At 35.5% G+C, this 22,432-nt stretch overlaps 1 protein-coding gene across 4 annotated transcripts in view; it reads left to right on the top strand.

Moving 5' to 3' along the window:
• The window catches only part of PIK3CB (phosphatidylinositol-4,5-bisphosphate 3-kinase catalytic subunit beta), a 197,825-nt gene that overhangs the window by 136,397 nt on the left and 38,996 nt on the right, over positions 1-22,432 (top strand). For all 4 annotated transcript variants that reach the window (XM_057545916.1, XM_057545918.1, XM_057545915.1 and 1 more), the window contains 3 exons: positions 2,283-2,413; positions 4,713-4,763; positions 18,252-18,440. In XM_057545916.1, coding sequence (XP_057401899.1) covers positions 2,283-2,413; positions 4,713-4,763; positions 18,252-18,440 — 371 coding nt within the window. The remainder of the gene's footprint in view (positions 1-2,282; positions 2,414-4,712; positions 4,764-18,251; positions 18,441-22,432) is intronic.

The following is a 22,432-nucleotide window of genomic DNA, read 5'->3' as shown; positions in this document are numbered from 1 at the left end:
GTATTAAACAAGATAAGCAAAGGGTTGATTAAGGAGCTGAAACTTGTAAATATTGGATGGGTCAAAAAAGTGCCTTCGGTTTTTTAAGTAAAAATAAAAGACACATTTTTCATTTTCACCAAGAACTTTATTGAACAACATATTCACCTTTTTGTTCCACCACCTTCTGCCATTTTTCAGGCAACTTCATAATTCCATCTTCCCAAAACTTTTTATCTTTTTGAGAAAAGAACTGTTCCAGGTGCACAGTCTTCCAGGGAATTGAAATTTTTTCCACTAAGAGAATTTTGTAAAGACCAAAATCAGTGGAAATCCGAAGGTGCAATGTCTGGGGAATACAGCCGGATGAATCAGAACTTTCCAGCCAAGCTGTAACAGTTTTTGCCTGGTCATCAAAGAAACATGCAGTCTTGTATTATCCTAATGGAAGATTATGCGTTTTAGATTAGTCTGTTGACTAATTCCAGACGGTTTTTGTCGAGTGCCGCTTTCACTTGGTCTAATTGGGAGCAGTACTTGTTGGAATTAATTGTTTTGTTTTCCGGAAGGAGCTCATAATGGATGACTCCCTTCCAATCCCACCATATGCACAACATCACCTTCTTTGGATGAAGACCGGCCTTTGGTGTGGTTGGTGGTGGTTCATTTCGCTTGCCCCGCGATTTCTCCCATTCCACATTGTTGTACAGCATCCACTTTTCATCTCCCGTCACAATTTGTTTTAAAAACGGAATGCTTTCATTATGTTTCAGTAGAGAATTGCATGCGGAAATATGGTTAAGAAGGTTTTTTTTTGCTTAACTTATGTGGAACCCAAACATCAAAGCAATTCACATAACTAAGCTGGTGCAAATAATTTTCAGCACTTGATTTGGATATTTTGAGTATGTCGTCTGTCTCCCGTGTGGTATAACGTTGATTGCTCTCAATTGATGTCTCGATTTGATAGCTATCAACTTCAACTGTTCCACCTGACCGCGGAGCATCGTCCAGCAAGAAATCTCCGATACAAAACTTTGCAAACCACTTTTGACACGTTCGAACAGTCATAGCACCTTCTCCATACACTGCACAAATCTTTTTGTGTTTCAGTTGCATTTTTACCTTTCTTGAAACAATAAAGCATAATATGCCGAAAATGTTGCTTTTTTTCTTCCATCTTCAATATTAAAATGTCTACACAGAAATTCACCAATTTTGATAAGTCTTTTTTTAAATGCACGCTGATATGACAGCTGTCACATACAATCTAACAAAATTGTTTCAAATGAAGTTAAAGACAGCTAAGTGCTATTAGAGCCATCTTACAGAAAAAACTGAACAAACCTTTTGGACCACCCAATACTTTGTAAAGATTTTCTAGCTTTGGGAGATAATTCTCAGTGTGCATACTACCTGGACATTAAGCCTGGACAGAATGTACTTTTATCTTTTATTTCCTTAGGAAGTACAAAAGAACAACTGTGCAAAAAATCAGTTATAAGAAAAGAGAAATTAGTTTGCAGAGAGGAGACTTTAGTTTGTACTGCTAACTCTTGTTTTCTCAGGGTTTAATGTCTCTTCAACAGTTTACTTCTCTGTGAAATGAGAAAGTTATATGAGCTCTAGGGTTTAAGATAACATTGAAAAAAAAAAAAAGATAACATTGAAATTCTGATTCCCATGCCCAATCTGTGAATAGAACATATTTAGGGTGGTAGAGAAGAGGAAGGAGTGCCTTGAAGAATGTCACAGTTGGTGAGGTTAAAGAAGTACCACTTGGATGGAATGTTTGAGAAACTACCAGAGAAGGTGTTTAACTACATCAGCAGTTATGAGATTATAGAGGAACATTACCAACATTAGGTTTGTCAAAAGGAATGTTATTAATGACTCTCAAAATATCAGTTTGGGTACTGTGATGACCCTGGAAATCAGAACATATGTGACTAAGAAATTGATATATAGTGATGAAATAATAAAAATTCCTATGGGCCACCTAATTTTGATGGGACGAGAGCAGTTCCATTTTTTTTTTTTTTTGTAGATTGAGAATACTTGAACACATTTGAAGAAAGAGGTGAGGTAGCTATTAATTTCTGTTAAGTTTTTCATTTTAAAGATGTATATAAACTCATATTCAAATTTTGTGCCAAGCATTAAGAAAATTAGAGGCTTACTGATACTGTCTGCCAAACTTCCTTAGGTGACACACTTTTAAAGTAATGGATTGAAATCCATTAAAGTTTTGTTTTAGTTTCAAAAACATTTTCCTAAGAATCAAAATTATTTGCATGTTTTAGATGAGCTTGAAGAAATGTTGAATCCAATGGGAACTGTTCAAACAAATCCATATACTGAAAATGCAACAGCTTTGCACATCAGATTCCCAGAGAATAAAAAACAACCTTATTACTATCCTCCCTTTGATAAGGTAAGCTAATTATTTAAAGGGCCACTGTGTATGAAATAATTGGATTATTAGTTCTCGGCTCTATATGTTTATCATTTAAGCGATATATGTCTTTCTCTTTCAAGACGTCATATACATTTACATCTTGGTTCAGTGGAAAGACCACTGAGCAGGAAGCCAACTGTATTTAGTACTGGCTTTATCACTGACCGAGTGAGACATGGCCCCTCTGGAGTTCAGATTCCTCATTTATAAAATGAGGAAATCATAATTGTTCTCTGAGGTCCTTTTCAATTACAAGGGCTATAAATGCATTCATATGTAAATCTAATAAACATGTGAAACGTGCAGTGAAACGTGCCCAGCATGTTGGTTCAGATTAAAGACAATCACTACTGTGTTAGAGTTGGTATTCAAAGAACAGATTATTTATGTTGAATATTAATATAGTAGGACTTCCTAAGGTGCTGTTATTTTTGTAGAATCTATAGCAAGGGCTTCTATTTCTCAACACATTTCCTTAGTCTACAGGCTGCATGTTTTGGGGATATGGAGAGTGTCTGGTGGGGGTTGAAAGCTGGGCTATGATCATTTACATGCTAAGAGAGCTGAGCTGTCATATGTTGTACCTTCAGGTTTGGCCTCTTTGTTTCAGGTATGATTGATGCTGATTTTCGTGAGGAAATCTTTGAGCAAATTCTCACATAATAAACAGGAATTTTATTTGATTTACTTAATGCATGTGAGACCAAGCTGCCTTTAAAAATTGGTATTATACTAAAATTTCAACTAATCTACCTATACACTTAATTGTATTTAACATTCAGCACTATCAGACCTATACAGAGTAGATTTTAAATATAGTGTGTAAATTAAATTAATGTAACTCAAATGTTTCTTTATTTTCAATTTAGTTGAATTTTATCCACGTTAGAAGTAATTTTTCATTTCATTTTTTTTAAATGTTCTTCCGATCAGTAATATACAACAAAATTAAAATTTGTGATTATTACAGCAGTAGAAATCTCACATGTCAAGAACCATATACCTTAGTGTTACACTGAGTAGAAGAAGGTACATTTTGATGCATCCATTACATTTCTGCTATGGCTTTATTCCTTAGAATAGGAATTTATCCATAAACTATAGCTACTTGTGATACAGTTAAAAGTCCAAGCTCTTGACTTTTTTTGTGTTCAATTATGGTATGTATTCAACAGTCATTTATAGTTTCTTTTGGATCAAATGAGTTGCTTTTTGAAGTGTTTTTACAAATATAATATCTTGGGAAAATTTAAGTATTTTTTATCTAATATTTCAGGATAAGTCCAGTTTCTTTAAAATGTTCTGTTTCAGCATTGTTGTCAACAGAGTCGTCTACAACTGGCCACTAAACTTTCCTTTTGCCTTTCTGATCCCTTGGAGAGTCTGTCTTTGAAGATCTACTTGGGATGGAGATTTTAGTCTTTAAATATGTATAATATATTTATTGGTTTTCTTGTAATTGTACAATTTTATATATGATCATTAAAAAATATAATGCAGATATAAAAAGTGAAAGTTCCTTGTATTTTTATTTAATGCTTTTTGCTGTACTTGTATACATTTTGCTTTTCAAATCAACTTTTATGGTTATTGCTTAATTTTATTAAATATAATCTCATTTTATCACATAACAACCTTATGAAATAGGATGGAAATTACCAGTACATTTTACACATAAGGATTCAATTAAATTATTTGTGGAGAATTAGTCAACTCAGTAACTGGACATGGATCTTAAGATTTTTTTACCTGCTGAGCCTTCCCAATAGACTAGTGGGTTCCCCATCTTTTCAAGAATCAGAGCCTCTTTTGAACTTAATGAATTTAAAAAATATTTTTAGGTTCTCCCTTGATATTACTTCTACTTTTGATATCTGTTCATTCAGAAGAAAACATGACAAATGACAGAAACTTATTCTTTGTTTCATAACTCTTACATAACTGCATTTTCTTAACCAGAAAATATTTACCTATATTAAAATTTTGTTCACATATTACAAGCCACTGCTTATTTTATCTATAGACAATCCTAGTGTACCCTGGGAGTTAACAATCCTTTATAGTAATACCATTGCTTCCTGGTTGTCAAGAGTTTGAAGACTGGGAATCACTGCATAATACCATTTTGCATTTAAAATTCATGCTTATGTTATAAACCACAGAAATGCCAGATCATATGTAGCTCCTTATAGTCTGTATACAAGTGTAGTAATTTACACTTAAAATTTTACAAATACAAGAGCCAAATTTTAATTTTCTTAATTTTTTTAAACAGATTATTGAAAAGGCAGCTGAGATTGCAAGCAGTGATAGTGCTAATGTATCAGTAAGTATCAAGGTTTTAAAATAGCCCTTATTACAAAGTTGTGTTCATTATTAGTTACCTTCATGTCATACAGGAGACCATGCTCATATGCAAGAACAGTCTGAGTGTGTGTGAGTATGTACATGCTAATATTTTGTTAAATGGCAGCTGTTTGTGGTTGGTCTGTGTTCAGCTGGTAAGCCCTTTTGTGATACAAGCACAGGTTGAGCAGGTAGTCTGTAAGGGATGCTATGACACTTCATAGATTAACAATACCATCTTTTTAAATATTATTCAGTTGAATGAGGAGGCTGTAATTTTCTTTATTTCTTTGATATAACAGAGCAGATATATTCAAGGCAGGTTTCGCAATGCTGGGGACCCAGGTTTCTTGCATCTTGGTGCTCTTTCATGTTAATATGTAGTTTTTGTCTCATGTAATATTGGTGCCTCAGCTTCCTACATTACTACTTTCCAGCCCACAGGAACAGGAAAAGCAAGACTAGAGGCTGCACCCATTCTTTTTGAGGATATCATTAATATGCTTCATTTCTGCTCACGTCTCATTAGCCATAACTTAGTCATATGGCCATACCTAACTATAAGTGAGGCTTGTAAATGTAGTTGTTAGCTGGGCAGTCGTGTGCTTGGCTAAGAGTAAGAGATTGTAGTTAATAAAGTAAGAAGGGGAGAATGCATATTAAGAGACAAATAGCAGTCTCTGCTACATACACCATTCCCATAGTTTCTGCCCAAAGACTACAAAATAGATTACTTTGTTTATTTAGTTTACAATATATATAATATTTCTACCATCTGTATTTTTTAATTTAATTTTTTGACTTTCACTTTAAGACTTTGCTGAGTTTTAATCTGTTTTTTTCTTTTCATGTCACCAGTTTATAACTTTCAAGTGACTTTAGTAATGCCATTCTATATAGAATGGTAATTAGATAGAAGCCAGGAGACAAATGGAGATAATGTATATGCTTTTGTTATTTGTACAGAATGAAAGCACTATTTAATGTTGGTTAGTTGGAGAAGCATCTGGCCCAGGCTGTCTTCTATTTTTGTTTGTTTCCCTTTTTTTTCTTTTCTTTTTTTCTTTTTTAATTGAAGTATAGTTGATTTACAGTGTTTCAGGTGTACAGCAAACTGATTCGGTTTCATATATATTTATATATATTTTTTCACATTCTTTTCCATTATAGATTATTACAAGATATTGAATATAGTTTCCTGTAAACTATATTCAGTAGTTTGAATAAAGTTGATTATCTATTTGATATATAGTAGTGTGTATCTGTAATCCCAAACTCCTAGTTTATCCCTTCCACCTTACCCCTTTGGTAACTGTATGTTTGTTTTCTGTGTCTCTTCTATTTCTGTTTTGTAGATAAGTTCATTTGTATGTTCACTTAGTATGGTAATCTCTAGGTTCATCCATGTTGCTGCAAATGGCATTATTTCATTTTTTAAAAAATTTATTTTATTGAAGTATAGTTGATTTACAATGTTGTGTTAATATCTACTGTACAGCAAACTGATTCAGTTATACATATATATACACATATTCTTTTCCATTATGGTTTATCACAGGATATTGAATGTAGTTCCCTGTGCTATGCAATAGGAATTATTTCATTCTTTTATGACTAATATTCCATTGTGGCGTGTGTGTGTGTACATGCAAATACCACATCTTCTTTATCCGTTCGTCTATCATTGGACATTTAGTTTGCTTCCATGTTTCGGCTATTGTAAATAGTGCTGCTATGAACATCGGTGTGCATGGATATTTTCAAATTAGAGTTTTCATCTTTTCCGGGTATATGCTCAGGAGTGGAATGGTTGGATCATATGGCCACTCTATTTTTAGTTTTTTAAGGAAACTCCATACTGTTTTCCATTGTGTGGCTGCACCAGTTTTCATTCCCACCAACAGTGTAGTAAGGTTCCCTTTTCTATACACCCTTTCCAGTATTTATTAATTGTAGACTTTTTGTTGATGGCCATTCTGACTGGTGTGAGGTAGTACCTCATTGTCGTTTTGATTTGCATTTCTCTAATAATTAGAGATGTCGATCATCTTTTCTTGTGCCTGTGTCCATCTGTACGTCTTCTTTGGAGAAATGTCTATTTAGGTGTTCTGCCCATCTTTCTATTGGGTTGTTTGTTTGTTTTTGATATTGAGCTGTATAAGCTGTTTGTATATTTTGGAAATTAATCCCTTGTTGCTTGCATCGTTTGAAAATGTTTTCTCCCATTCTGTAGGTTGTCTTTTCATTTTGTTTACAATTTCCTTTGTGTAAAAGCTTTTAAGTTGAACTGTGTCCCATTTGTTTATTTTTGCTTTTGTTTCAGTTACTCTAGGGGACAGATCCAAAAAATATTGCTCTGATTCATGTCAGAGTGTTTTGCCTATGTTTTCCACTAGGAATCTTACAGTACCATTTTGAGTTTATTTTTGTATGTGGTGTTAGAGAATGTTCTGATTTCATTCTTTTACATGTAGCTGTCCAGTTTCCCCAGTGCAACTTATTGAAGAGACTGTCTTTTCTCCATTGTATATTCTTGCCTTCTTTGTTGTAGATTAATTGACCATAAATGTGCGGATTTATTCCTGAGCTTTCTGTTCGGTTCCATTGATCTATGTGTCTGTTTTTGTGCCAGTACCATACTGTTTTGATTACTGTAGCTTTATAGCATAGTCTGAAGTCAGGGAGCGTGATTGCTCCAGTTCCATTCTTCTTTCTCAAGATTGTTTTGGCTATTCCGCAGGCAGTCTTCTGCTTTACCATTAGAGTTCTCAAAAATTTCAGTAGCCTTTCAGTGCAAGTTATTTGCTACTACAAATACTTTAAGAGTACAGTTGACCCTTGAACAACACAGGTTTGAACTGTGTGGGTCCTCTTACCGCAGATTTTTTTTCATTAAATAGATACTACAGTACCACATGATCTGCAGTTTGATTGAATTAATGGATGCAGAACCTTGGGTACAGAGTATCAACTGTAAAATTATACATGGATTTTCGACTGTGCAGGTGGTCTGCATCCCTAATCCCCATATTGTTCAAGGGTCAAGTGTAGCTCTCTATAATGAAATAAGTTTATTATAAGTATACACTTACCAGCTTGTCTGGCAATTACTGAAACATATAATTACAGTTTAAGAAATAACAGTTATGTAGGCCTATCTTAATTCTCATGCCTATTTTTAGTTACCTTTTATTAGTCTTAATATTGCTCCTTGAACATCAGAAACGTAAATTAATTTTTATTATTTCTGCTGTGATCTACTGCTGCCTTACCTAAATCAGAGAGTTCCCTCCTTACTGACGATGCAGTATTCTTGCCCGGATTTGTTTTTTTTTTTTTAAAATAATCCCACGTGCAAGATCTTCTTTATGGTAATGCAGGATCTTTTTTAGCTGCAGCATGCGGGATCTTTAGTTGCGACGTGCGGGGATCTTGTAGTTGCTGCATGTGGGATCTTTAGTTGTGGCATGCAAACTCTTAGTTGTGGCATGTGGGATCTGGTTCCCTGAGCAGGGATCAAATCCGGTCCCCCTGCATTGGGAGTGTGGAGTCTTAGCCACTGGACCACCAGGGAAGTCCCTCTTGCCCAGGTTTGATGTACTTTTTTTTCTTTTTTGGTGGGTACATTAATAAATTGTGTGAAACCAAAAATGAAAGTTTTTAAAATAACTGCCACTTACCTTTCTCGCTCAGAGATAACTATATAAACAGTTTAGCTTTGTGTGTAAATATCTATATATTTTTAAAATATATGAGATCTTTATATATATAGTTTCTTCCTTTTTCACGTAACGCATTTTATGGATCTTGTCATGTCTGTATGAAGAGCTCCCCTGCTCTCTTTATAAAGCCTTGTTTACATTTCATGGCATTAATTATTGGTAGCCATTAGTTATTAAATATTCATACTTCTACTGATGGATGTTTTGCTTATTTCTAATTATTTTCCACTGAAGCTGTGTTGCAGTGAATACTTTGTACATCTTTATATACATGTTTGTATTTTGTACGATGGATTCCTAGAAATGAAATTATAGATTGAAAGGTATGTCCCTTTTTAATAAGAATTCTGCCAAATTGCATACCCTAAAAGAGTTAAAATTTACAACACACCCACACTGTGAACATAAAAATGGTGTCATTATTTTAACTTGCATTCTTTTATTATTAGTCAGGTTGGAGTTTGTTTCTTTTTTCTTTTTAAAATTTTATTTATCTTTTAAAAGATGTCTGTTAATTCCTTTTTCATGGCTATAATGTCACCTTAGTTCTCTCTGAGGAATTAAATAATCTTGTTTTTGAAGTGGTCTTGCTTCTGCTTTTGACATCTGTCTATCTTCATATGGGTTTTTCTCAATATTTGGTGATTCTTAGTTTAGCTCTTTTGTACTTGTGACTCCCTGGTTGTTTGCTTATTCACTGTAATCTGTGTTCAGTATCTGTAAGACTTAGGGTAGACTGTGCTGACAATGGGTCCCCTGTATGAAGATTTCCATACCTTCTGAGATGAGGTGGCTCCTTATGACTCAGTACCCATGCTCCTCACCTCAGTCTAGGGCTGATCCCATTGCTGTTTCAGCTCAGCATAAACAGAGCAAGGGGCATGCCTGACCAAAGCAGCTGCTCCATGTGCAGATCCTGTGATAACTCCCCTGACGATTCCCCCTGGCCTCCTCTCATCCCTTGTATCCTCTGATTGTGAGCTGGAATGCCTCCTGGAACTGTGTGTTTCACTACCGCTTGAATCTCAGCAGATCTGATCCCTGATCCTATCTACTTTCTCTCATTAAAGGATTCCTATGTTATGCATTTTCCCTTGTATCCTAGAACTGTTACTGATCTATATTTTTATTTTTATTTATTTGCCTGCGTTAGGTCTTAGTTGCAGCCCGCGAATCTTTGTTGCAGCATGCGAGATCTTTTGTTGTGGTGTGGACTTCTCTTTAGTTGTGGTGTGCGGGCCCAGTAGTTGCAGCATGCAGGCTTAGTTGCCCCGTGGCATGTGGGATCTTAGTTCCCCTACCAGAGACCAAACCCGTGTCCCCTGCATTGGAAGGTGGATTCTTAACCACTTCCCACCAGGGAAGTCCCACTGATTAGTATTTTTAAATACTTGAGGCACTTCATGGTCTTTTGAATGAAAGGAATGAAGAGAACTAAGTTCTCATTCCACTGTTTAATCCACTCTTCATGTGTATGCCAAGAGCATGTTACATTCCTTAATAAGATCATGGTAAGTTGACTTGTTGAATTGTGTGTGTGTGTACATTTATAGGTATATAGATATATATTAAACATGTATACGTATAATATGTACACACATACAATTTATTTTTGAATTTACCAACACCTTACAAAGGAACTTAAGCCTGCTCTTGGAATTTAAAAAAATTTTTTTAATTGTAGTAAAGTACACATAAAATTTACCGTCTTAATCATTTTCAAGTGTACAGTTCACAAGTGTTAAGTATATTCACAATATACTTAAAACATTGTTATGCAATTGATATCCAGAACTTTTTAATCTTGCAAAATTGAAACTCTGTATCCATTAAACAACTCCCCATTTTCCCTTCCCCTCAGACCGTGACATCCACTGTTCTACTTTCTGTCTCTATGAATTTGACCATTCTAGAAACCTCATATAAATGGAATCATACAGTGTTTTATCTTCCTGTGACTGGCTTATTTCACTTAGTGTAATGTCTTTAAGGTTCATCCATGTTATAGCATGTCAAAATTTCCTTCCTTTTTAAGGCTGAATAATATTCCATTGCGTGTATGTACCAGATTTTGTTTATCCATTCATTCGTCAATGGACCCTTGGTTCGCGTCCACATTTTAGCTATTGTGAATAACGCTGCTATGAACATGAGTGTACAATATATTTTTGAGATGTTGCTTTCAGTTCTTTTGGGTATATAACCAGAAGTAGAATTGCTGGATCATATGGTAATTCAGTTTTTCATTTTTTGAGGAACTGCCAGTGTTTTCCACAGTGGCTGTACCATTTCACATTCCCACCAACTGCAAAAGGATTCCAGTTTTTCCATATCCTTCACAACGATTCTGTTCTTTTGATGGTGTTAAGCCTAATAGGTGTTGGCAATTTTTTTTTGTTTTTTTTGTCTGCATCAGGTCTTAGTTGCGGCACACGGGATCTTTGTTGCTGTGCGTGGGCTTCTCTCTAGTTGTGACACGGAGGCTCCAGGGCACGTGGGCTCTGTAGTTGTGGCGTGAGGGTTCCAGAGCACATGGGCTCTGTAGTTTGCGGCACGCAGGCTCTCTAGTTGAGGCTCATGGGCTTAGTTGCCCCGTGGCATGTTGGATCTTAGTTCCCTGACCAGGGATCGAACCTGCATCCCCTGCATTGTAAGGTGGATTCTTTACCACTGGACCAGCAGGAAAGTCCCAGTGTTGGCATTTTTTAAAACAAGTGGTTGTCAAGGATCATGGGTCTGTAGAATAGAAAAAAATGTGGTCTTTGTGAATTATGATTATTGAATTGGCAGCTTTTGATCTTCCTATCCAGTGGTTCTCAACCTGAGGCTATTTTGCCTTCAGTGGGGCATTTGGCATTGTCTCAAAATTTTCTTAGTTATCTCAAGTCATGGGAGGTTGTTTCTGGCACATAGTGAGTAGAGTTCAGGGGCTGCTAAACTGTCTACCATGTACAGGACCATCCTCCTACAACAAGATAGCATGGGGGTTGAGAAACCCTGCTCTAATTTAAAATGTGTGTTATCAAGTTTGTCTTATTTTCTTATTGCAGAAACCCAGACACAAAATCTTAATGGCTGGCTTTTGTGAATGAAGATGATGACTCAGCCTTTAGTTCAGAGGTTCTGGAGATCTACCTAGAATGTTTTCTTAGTAGAATGATTTGGGGTCTTTACAGCCTTCAATTTTAGGGAAGGAAAGAGCAAACATGTTTTTAAAAATTTCAAACTCACTGAAAACTTGGGAGAAGAGTACAAAGAATTCCCATACAACTTTCATCCAGCTTCCCCAACGGTTAACATTTTACCACATTTGTTTTATCGTTTTGAGTGTGTGTATTCAATTCTTTCTGAATCATTTGAGATGAGGTGGCATACATCATGACATTTTATCCTTTAATTCTTCAGTGTATATTTCCTAAAAACAAGGATATTCTCATAACTAACCAGAATCAATTCATAAAAATCAGGAAAATAATATTGATACAGTTCTGTTGTCTAATTTACACATTCCATTCATAGTTAGCCAATTGTCTCAATAATGTCCTTTATAGGTCCAGGATCCAACCCAGGATTACTTGTTGCATTTCTTTAACATGTGTCTTTAGTTTTCTTCATTCTAGAATAGTTCCTCAGTCTTTCCTTATCTTTAACGACTCTGATGTTTTTTAAGAATACAAGCCGGTTACTTTGTAGAATGTCACTCAGTTTGGATTTGCCTAATGTTTTGTCATGATCAGATTCCAGCTACGCATTTTTAGCATAAATAGATTGAAGTGGTAGTTTGTTCTTACTGCATTTTACTCAAAGGCAAACAATGTCAACCTGTCCCATTACTGTTGACGTTAATTATTATCACTTGGTTAGTATAGTGTCTACTAGGTTTTTCTACTGTAAAGTTAATAAGTAAGTAGTTTGTGGGCATATTTTGAGATTAAGTAAACATACTGTTTCACATCTAACTTTCACCCACTTGTTTTAATATTTATTAATATATCTTGCCTGAACCAGTATTATTACAATGGTTTGCCATATGCTGATTTTCAAATTTATTTTCCTTTTGGATTTGTTAGTTGACTTATACCATGGGGTCGAGGTTTTTCTTCTCCCCCATTTATTTACTTACTTTAAAAAAATTATTGGATTTGTGATTTCTGTTTTATTTAATGACTTATAATTAGTAACTGTCATTAATTTTGATGTTCAGATTTTACCTAGATTTGGCCAGTGGCAACCCATTCAAGTTCCGTCTTGAGTCTTTTTGACACGTCTTTATAGCCGATTCTTTGAGCGTTTCCTTCTTTCTGGTACAACAAAGTGTTCCAAGGCTCATCTGGTATTTTCTCTACCCTAGCTTTGGATTCAGTCATTTCTCCCAGGAGACCTGATTCCTTTTACTTGTTAAAAGTATTTAGAATCCAAGTTCTGGGCACTGGGTATGCTCATTACCCTTGGCATGCAATTGCATCTAGGCCTTTTCATGAAACAGAACTAAGTAGTATGTGTTTGACTGCATAATATTTGAGCATATATAAGCACAGAGATATATTTCTTTATCTGTCTGTTAAAAACTATAAGTTCTTATCAATGTCTCCAATTTGGATTCACCACCACAGGATTTTTTTCTAGCCTTTTGCCTTAACATATTTTAAATTACCTTTTCTGACAGTGAGAAATCTGGATTCCTATGAACCTTAACATATTTACTTATTTGCTCAATCCTCTGTAATCAATCTCCCAATCATATAAACATCTTCTCAGTCTCTTTCCCACCAGCCCTGACTACGTGGGCTGTCTCATCCTCCGGTTGTGTGTTGGTCAGTCTGGCCAACACATAGTTAATTCCATCCTTGACAAGCACACGGCTAACACGCTGTTTTGAGTTTCTAGACCCTCTAAATATGACAGATGAGTTTTCCAGCCCCACCACCCCAGTAAGGAACGGGAAAGAGCCACAGTCCTTTTTTCATTTGATTATGGCAAGATATATATGTTGTGTTTTATTTTGGTCAGTAATCACTATTATAATGTGTATATAATTATGAAAAATATAAACATAAAAACAAAGCAGAGAATATAGGTGTTAACTTTCATTGCTTTCTACCATTATTTTAATGCAAGCATTTTAACATGTGTGTAAGTTCATCAATTGCACTACAGTGTAATTTTTCATTGCTGATTGTTCTGAGTTTTGTAAAAGGATGTAAGATTCTGTGGTTTTTTTTGGCTTACTGCCACATTTCTGGTAGTTGTTTGTTTTTACCTTGGCTTTATCCAGTGCTGTGCTTTTCATAGCTCAGTAAACAATCACACTACAATTATACAGCTAACCCCCTGCTCTTCCCTCTTCATTTATTCCTAGGTCTTCAGGATATTTACTTACAGTAGGTCTGTAGCGTCTAATTTTGATCCATGAAATTACAGTAGTCTGCTAGGTTTTGCGCTATTTAACTTAACAGCAGTCTGCCTTTCTCAGGCATGAGCAATTTATACTTTTTGTTGTTTGCAGTAACAGGTTTCACTTTTATATGTAAATGTAGGAGTTACATTTTCAAATTCTGATAACTTCTTATGATCATTTTGCAAAGAAAAAAGAAACTCAGTCAAGTTTGTAAAATAAAGCATACCCTTTTTATTTATTTAAAAAAAATTTTTTTTTTATTTACATGGGTTTATCCCCCCAGCTCTTACTTTTCTTTCTTTCTTTTTTTTTTAATTTTTATTTATTTATTTATTTATTTATTTTTGGCTGTGTTGGGTCTTCGTTTCTGTGTGAGGGCTTTCTCTAGTTGTGGCGAGCGGGGGCCACTCTTCATCGCGGTGCGCGGGCCTCTCACTATCGCGGCCTTTTTCTTGTTGCGGAGCACAGGCTCCAGACGCGCAGGCTCAGTAGTTGTGGCTCACGGGCCTAGTCACTCTGCAGCATGTGGGATCTTCCCAGACCAGGGCTCGAACCCATGTCCCCTGCATTGGCAGGCAGATTCTCAACCACTGTGCCACCAGGGAAGCCCAGCATACCCTTTTTAGATTGAGGCTCTGAGTATAAAACTGTAATCATACATAGAGAGAGAGAGAGAGAGTGTGTGTGTGTGTAAGACTTAATTTTTGCAAAGAGCATTTTAGACTCACAACAAAATTGGGAGGACTGTACAAAGATTTGCCATATATCCGTGCCCCTGCACATGTATAGCCTCCCTCATTATCAACATCACTCACCAGAATGGTACATTTATTACTAAGGATGAATCTACATTAATACATCATAATCACTCAAATGTCCATAGTTTACCTTAGGTTTCATTCTTGCTGTTGTGCATTCTGTGGGTTTGGGCACATGTATAATGACATATATCCATCATTATAATATCATACCAAGTAATTTCTCTGCCTTGCAAATCTGTGCTCTGCCTGTTCATTCCCTCACCCTATCTTCTATCCCTGGCAACCACTGATCTTTTTATTGTCTCCATAGTTTTGCCTTTTTCCAGAATGTTGTAGTCAGCATCATTTTACATGTAGGCTTTTCAGATTGGCTTCTTTCAGTTAGTCATATGCATTTAAGGTTCCTCCATGTCTTTTTGCGGGATGATAGCTCATTTCTTTTAGTGCTAAATAATATTCCATTGTCTGTAGGTATTACAGTTTATCCATTCACATACTGAAGGACATCTTGGTTGCTTCCAAGTTTTGGCAGTTTTGAATAAAGCCAAATAAACATCCGTTTACAAGTTTTTTTGTGGGCATAAGTTTTCAACTCCTTTTGGTAAATAGCCAAGGGGCATGATTACTGGATCGTATGGTAAGAGTATATTTAGTTTTGTAAGAAATCGCCAAATTGTCTTCCTAAGGGACTGTAGTATTTTGCATTTCCACTAGCAATGAATAAGAGTTGCTCCACATCCTTAGCAGCATTTGATGTTGTCAGTGTTCTGGATTTGGGCCATTCTAATAGGTATGCAGTCATATTTCATTTTTGTTTTAATTTGCATTTCCCTGCTGACATGATATTAAGCATCTTTTTATATATATATTTTTGCCAACTGTATATCTTATTTGATGAGGTGTCTGTTCAGGTCTTTGATCCATATTTTTTTGTCTGGTGGTTTTCTTGTTGTTGAGTTGTAAGAGTTCTTTGTATATTTTGGATAACAGTCCTTTATCAGATATGTCTTTTTGCAAATATTTTCTCCCAGTCTGTGCCTTATCTTTTCATTCTCTTGACAATGTCTTTTGCAGAGCAGATAATTTTAAATTTAATGAAGTCCAAGGTATCAGTTCTTTCAATGACGGATCATGAATTTGGTGTTACATGTTAAAAGTTATTGCTAAACCCAAAGTCATCTAGATTTTCTCCTGTGTTCTTCTAGGAGTTTTATAGTTTTGCTTTTCACATTTATTTTTATCTAAGTCAGGTAGTGTCGGTCCTTCAACCTTGTTTTTTTTAGAATAAATTTTATTTATTTATTCTTGGCTGTGTTGGGTCTTCGTTGCTGCGTGTGGGCTTTCTCCAGTTGCGGTGAGTGGGGGCTACTCATCCTTGCAGTGCACAGGCTTCTCATTGCGGTGGCTTCTCTTGTTGCAGAGCATGGGCTCTAGGCGTGTGGGCATCAGTAGTTGTGGCACATGGGCTCAGTAGTTGTGGCTCACGGGCTCCAGGGTGCAGGCTCAGTAGTTGTGGCGCACAGGCTTAGTTGCTCCGTGGCATGTGAGATCTTCCCAGACCAGGGCTCGAACCCATGTCCCCTGCATTGACAGGTGAATTCTTAACCACTGCACCACCAGGGAAGTCCCTGTAGTAAGTTTTAAAATAAGGAAATGTGAAACCGCCACCAGGGAAGTCCCTCAACCTTGGTCTTTCTTCTTCCATACTGTGTTGACTATTCTGGGTCTTTTGCCTTTCCATATAATTTTAGAATCAGTTTGTTGATATCCACATAATAATTTACTGGGATTTAAATTGGGTTTGAATTGAATCTGTTGCTATTAAGTTGGGAAGAACTGACAATATTGTGATTGTCAGTTCATGGATAAGAATATTGACAATATTCTTATCCGTGAACATGGAATGTATCTCCATTTGTTTAATTCCTTGATTACTTTCATAAGAGTTCTGTAGTTTTCTCATATAGATCTTGTACGTATGTTGTTAATTTCATACCTGTTTCCTTATTTTGGGGTGCTAATGTAAATGTTATTGCGTTTTAAATTTCAAATTCCGCTTATTTATTGCTAATACATAAGAAAAGGATTTACTTTTATATATTGACCTTGTATCCCACAATTGCTGTAATTGCTTATTAGTTCCAATGGTGTTTTTGTTGATTCTTTCAGATTTTCTACATAGACAATCATGTCATCCTAATTATTTTAACATATGCATATACTATTTTGAATCTCACTACTTTAGAAAATTAGTGATATGACTTTTATTTATTTTAATGTTTATATGAAATCCCAGTTAAAATAATTTCAAGTACAAAATAATATGCTAATGGAATATAAATCCTTACAGAATCTTGTCAGATAATTCTGGAGATTTTTTTGGGGGGGTGCGGGGTAAGGAAAGGATATGCTTTCGCCTAAATGGTTTAGTTTTTCTTTAAATATGGGGAAATGTACCTTTTTCTTTTTATTTTCTTTATTTAATAAATTTATTTTATTTATTTATTTTTGGCTGCGTTGGGTCTTCATTGCTGCGCGCGGGCTTTCTCTAGTTGCAGCAAGCAGGGGCTTCTCTTCATTGCGGTGCACAGGCTTCTCATTGCAGTGGCTTCTCTTGTTGTGGAGCACAGGCTCTAGGCACGCAGGCTTCACTAGTTGTGGCACACAGGCTCAGTAGTTGTGGCTCGTGGGCTCTAGAGTGCAGGCTCAGTAGTTGTGGCACACGGGTTTAGTTGCTCCATGGCGTGTGGGATCTTCCCAGACCAGGGTTCGAACCTGGATTGGTAGGCGGATTCTTAACCACTGTACCACCAGGGAAGCCCCCCTTTTTCTTTTAATGTTAGTATAATTCAGAGTCTGGATTCAAAAAATAGTATGGTCCATTTTCTTTATTTTAATATATTCTTATAAGGATTGGGAAAGAAAATGGGATAACTGTATTTTTTTATGTTTACTTTTAGCCAAGTTTCAGTCCTTACTCTAAATGTTTTAATGCCTCAGAGCCAAGAAGGCACCTATTAATTTTTTTTAAAACTTTATAAATTTGGTTCATCTTTGATTTTTGTTTTTTTCTTTATAGAAATTAAAAATTAAAAATGATGAGAAACTCAGTTCAAATAATGACTTCTTTTTAATCCAAATTACAATTCTGCCACCTAGTGTTTGCATACGGATTTTTTATCAGTATTCTTTTTTCTTCCTTTTAAAAAACTGTTTGAGAATAATATTTTCCTTCATCCTTAGCTTACAAATTTAATATTCAGCTTAAGAAAAACTTTTAAAGGGGTATCCAACTTTTTACGGAATTAGATTGTTAATATCTCAAATTTTAAAGCTCATACATTGTTGAAAAATTCATTGCGTAGTTAACCCTTGAACAACACGGGTTTGAACTGTGCAGATCCACTTACAAGTGGATTTTTTTCAATAAACACGTACTGCAGTACTACGTGAACCGTGGTTGGTTGAATCTACGAATTTAGGGATTTTCTACTGCTTGGGGGTTGGTGCCTCTAACCCCTGTGTTCAAGGTTTGCCTGTGATGTTTACACAGTTCAGTTCTGTAATGAGTAATTTTACTTTCTTAGAGTCGAGGTGGAAAGAAGTTTCTTGCTGTACTGAAAGAAATCTTGGACAGGGATCCCTTGTCTCAACTGTGTGAGAATGAAATGGATCTTATTTGGACGTTGCGACAAGACTGCAGAGAGAATTTCCCACAGTCATTGCCAAAATTACTGCTGTCAATCAAGTGGAATAAACTTGAGGATGTTGCTCAGGTAACAAAAGATCATTTCTGTAACTCCATTCAGCAGTATATGTTACTTTGTTGATTTCATGTAAATTGTCCTTTCCTACATAGGTACGTTTCCATAGGTTGGATAATTTTCTGCAGGAGAAATTTTGAGGTTTTAAACTCTTACATATTCTGGTCTAAATGGTAAACCAGAGAGTTTTAAGATTTCAAAATCCAAGATTCTGGGTAGGTTTTCTATATCTTTTACTAAAGATAATTAAGACTTAGGTCTTGGTGTAATCATCTGTAATTACTACCAGCATGTGGTAGGTTCTGGGCTACTTCTAACAGTTTCATCAATGAACTCCAAGGTTTTAATCTTAAGACGCTTTGCAGTGAGTGTCCTAAAATGAATATGTATTGTTTGAAAATTACCTCTTTTGTAAAAGTTAACATTTTAGATCTTAAGCCATTTAGATCAATTTTACTGTTTATTTAAAGTTGGTCAGTGTTGATGAATATTTGCCTTTAAGCAGAAAAGAAAAAGGGGAAAAAATGTTTGATCCGAAAAAAACCACCAGATTTTAGCTACTTGAAAAGCACTGGCATTATTAAATTCACTTGGTCATCAGTGCTCTACAGAAAGATTCTTGGAATTATTTTTTAATCAGAATGAATACATTTGGCATATTAAAATAACGGTATTCACCTTACTTGAATTCAACTGATCTTTTAAAATTTTTTCTTGTCTTATTAAATCTATAATGACTTTAAAAATTTAGTCAAGAAATGTATATTTCTTTTAATCAGGTATATTCTTTTAAATCTTTGATTTTATTGTTTTACTTCGTAAATTAAGTTTAGAAAGGATTTCTTTTGAGTTTATTCCTAGGGTCTAACAATTTTTTTGGAATCATGTTACAAAATTATATGATGTGCCTTGGTTAAACTGGTTACACAGACCACATGAAAATTACTTACTCTGAAAAGGAACTATTTTTGTCATCTAGATAGATTTTTTTTTTTTTTTTAACTTTTGGGTTTGTTTATTTATTTATTTATTTATTTTTGGCTGTGTTGGGTCTTCGTTTCTGTGTGAGGGCTTTCTCCAGTTGCGGCGAGTGGGGGCCACTCTTCATCACGGTGCGCGGGCCTCTCAGTGTCGCGGCCTCTCTTGTTGCGGAGCACAAGCTCCAGACACGCAGGCTCAGTAATTGTGGCTCACAGGCCTAGTTGCTCCGTGGTATGTGGGATCTTCCCAGACCAGTGCTCGAACCCGTGTCTCCTGCATTAGCAGGCAGATTCTCAACCACTGCGCCACCAGGGAAGCCCAATATTTCTTTATTCGAACCCCAGGGGCAGAAATTTTTACACTGAGGAGTTTAGTATATTTGTCTCATTTCCATGAGTAAATCTAAAGCATTGTTTTCAGATATAACTTAACTTCCTCCATTGTGGTAGAAGAAAGTCTGTAGTGTAACTTAGTATTCTTATAGAAAAACCTAAACGTGTGTAAGGAAGTATAGGAAGGCATGAATTTCACAATCCTAATCCCCCCTTTATTAGTCTAGAAAAGAAAATCAGCGGAATAAAAAGTAATGTGTTTTGGCTTCTCCCCCAACCCTATCCCATTGCCAGTTACACTGAACTGGTACAAGAGAATATAAACTGTATTTTCAATGAATTGACTACCTAAGAGAAGTGGAGAGTCAGAGCCTGGTGCACATATTCTGCAGGCATATGCCACGGGTGAAAATTCTATAGAAGGGTAGCCTCCCATTAATCCACAGGAAAACATTCTGTTGGCATACTGCAGAAGGGGTTTCAATAGTCTCTGCAGCAGACAGGTAATTAATTAGTCAGCACTGCTTTCGCTATTTATATGGCTGAGTCAGATTTCCCTTCCTTATTTGCTTCCATAGCTTTCCCCAAACTGAAGTGATGAGTTTTGGTAATTTATTTAATTTTATGTTTATATTATTGATTTAATAATTATAAATAATCTAGCAAAAGTTATAACTTTTCAATAGTAGGGCTGTTTTTAACCTATACCATAGTTGAACCTCTGGTATTACATAACATTATCTATCCTTTACAGTATTGTCTTTGTGGAGCAGTGTATTCCACGTGTTAACTGGGGTTGCTAGGAGGTTTTTTTAAACTATCTTTTCAGACCCTCAAGAATCAGTCCCCTTTATCCATAAGGAGGACTGCTAGTCCATTAGGGCCCTGGGGAAAGTGGGCAGGGAGCCCCATCAGTGATAAAACGTGGGGTGACGTAGGTGTTTCATATCTTTAAAGCAGTATTGCTCAAACTTTTGTTCATTATTACACTCCTTAGGACCCTTTTTACATATTTTCCCCTAATAGCCCCATCCCCATGGGATTTTGATACCACAGGTAAGTGTATGTCTGCCTATGTAGTGTATGCATATATGTACTTTATATGTTAAAAGAGCAAGTATAAGACAATCTTTTTATTCAGTATAAGTTTAAGAATAATTGAACCAAAATTTAAGGTAAAAGTTAAAATGTGAAAACTAACATTTCAGTGTATTTGTTGAATAACTGATGTAATTCATTATGTAAATTGTAATGTATCACATTTCATATCCATGTTAGTAATTTATGTAAATGTATACTAAAAAGGCAATGCAGTCAACTTTTAAAAATTATTCAAAAGGGTTATTTTTTTCTGCTAATGTAAAATAATTGAAAATTAATTTTTAAAAAATTATCATTAGAGAATTTAACTTTTAAATTTGCTTCATATGAGAAGATACCTTTTAACTTAGCTGCTAGATACTCATTTAGATATTGACTTTTTTTGAGCACTTGACAAGTTAATGAGAGGTTGAATAATTTGGAGAATTAAAATAATAAAATAAATTATTTTTATGTAATTTTCAAAGCCCAAGTCTCTCACAGATGCTCAAGTGACAAACTACAAGGCAGGCAGCAGGTACTGCAGGCCATCTCTTGCAACATGACTTTGAGCAGGCAATTGAGAGAAAAGCCTCCAACCATTGCCATCTATTTGCCATATTCTTGTAGCTCTCATCTTGCATACATTTTGTGTTTCTTCCTTGGGCTTGATGTCAGTGCTACATAAGTGATACCCAAGAAAACCCAACAATATAAATCAGATATTAAGGAATAAGATTTTGTCTGATAGGGTTGAGCTTTGGAGGGCCACAAATCATAATTATCAAAAAATGTTTCGCTTTCCTCCATAACCACTTTTCTTCCCACTTACCATCCCTGATAAGAATGTAAGCTATAAACATATCAAAACCATGAGGAGGAAGGGACTCTTTCCAAAATCGACCCTTAAAAAAAAAAATCAACCTGATGAGTCTCACTGTGTTCTGATGGGAGGCAGGTGAGAATACTTTCTAGAGATTTGGGTTTTCTGGAACTAGGGTTTCCAAAGATGTGACCATGTCCACCTGAACCCACCCTTCACCAGTACTCCCAGCTCATCCCCCCATGGGATTCTTTTTTATCCTATATCTAGGTCATTTCTAAGTGGCATCTGTAAATGGGAAACTGGCTGTATTTATCTTGTGTATATAAAATAACTAGGTACTGTGATTTAACAGATTTAAACATGTTATAGTCAATAAAGTTTTGTAAAGTGATACTCTTAAAAATATTAAGAACTAAAAGTAAACTTCCTCAAGATAATTTTCTGTTGTTATTAATGTACTTTTTATATGTAAATTGCCTTTCATTAGTTTGAACCTTGCAGCTTATATTTGTACTTTGAATTTGACCTTTAAGTATTTCTTATTTCCCTCTGCTGTTTCCCCTCTCCCCTTCCTCTCACCTTCCCCCCCACCTTCTGCCCCCACCTTTTTTTCCTTTAAAAAATTATTTAATGGCTAATGATTGTAGAATTCATATATTCAGTGTATCATTCTACTTCCAGGTAAGTACATAATAGCTTTTTTACTTGCTTACCGATAGACTCTTTCAACAGAGACAATCTTTATTAATCTGTATTAACAGCAATGGATTTTTGAGGCCTTAGTA

This window comes from Balaenoptera acutorostrata, chromosome 4 (assembly GCF_949987535.1).
Source record: "Balaenoptera acutorostrata chromosome 4, mBalAcu1.1, whole genome shotgun sequence".
In the NCBI taxonomy this organism is placed as follows: Eukaryota; Metazoa; Chordata; class Mammalia; order Artiodactyla; family Balaenopteridae; genus Balaenoptera; species Balaenoptera acutorostrata.
Note: the sequence above shows the minus strand (reverse complement) of the source record. Positions and strands in the feature narration are given on the sequence as shown.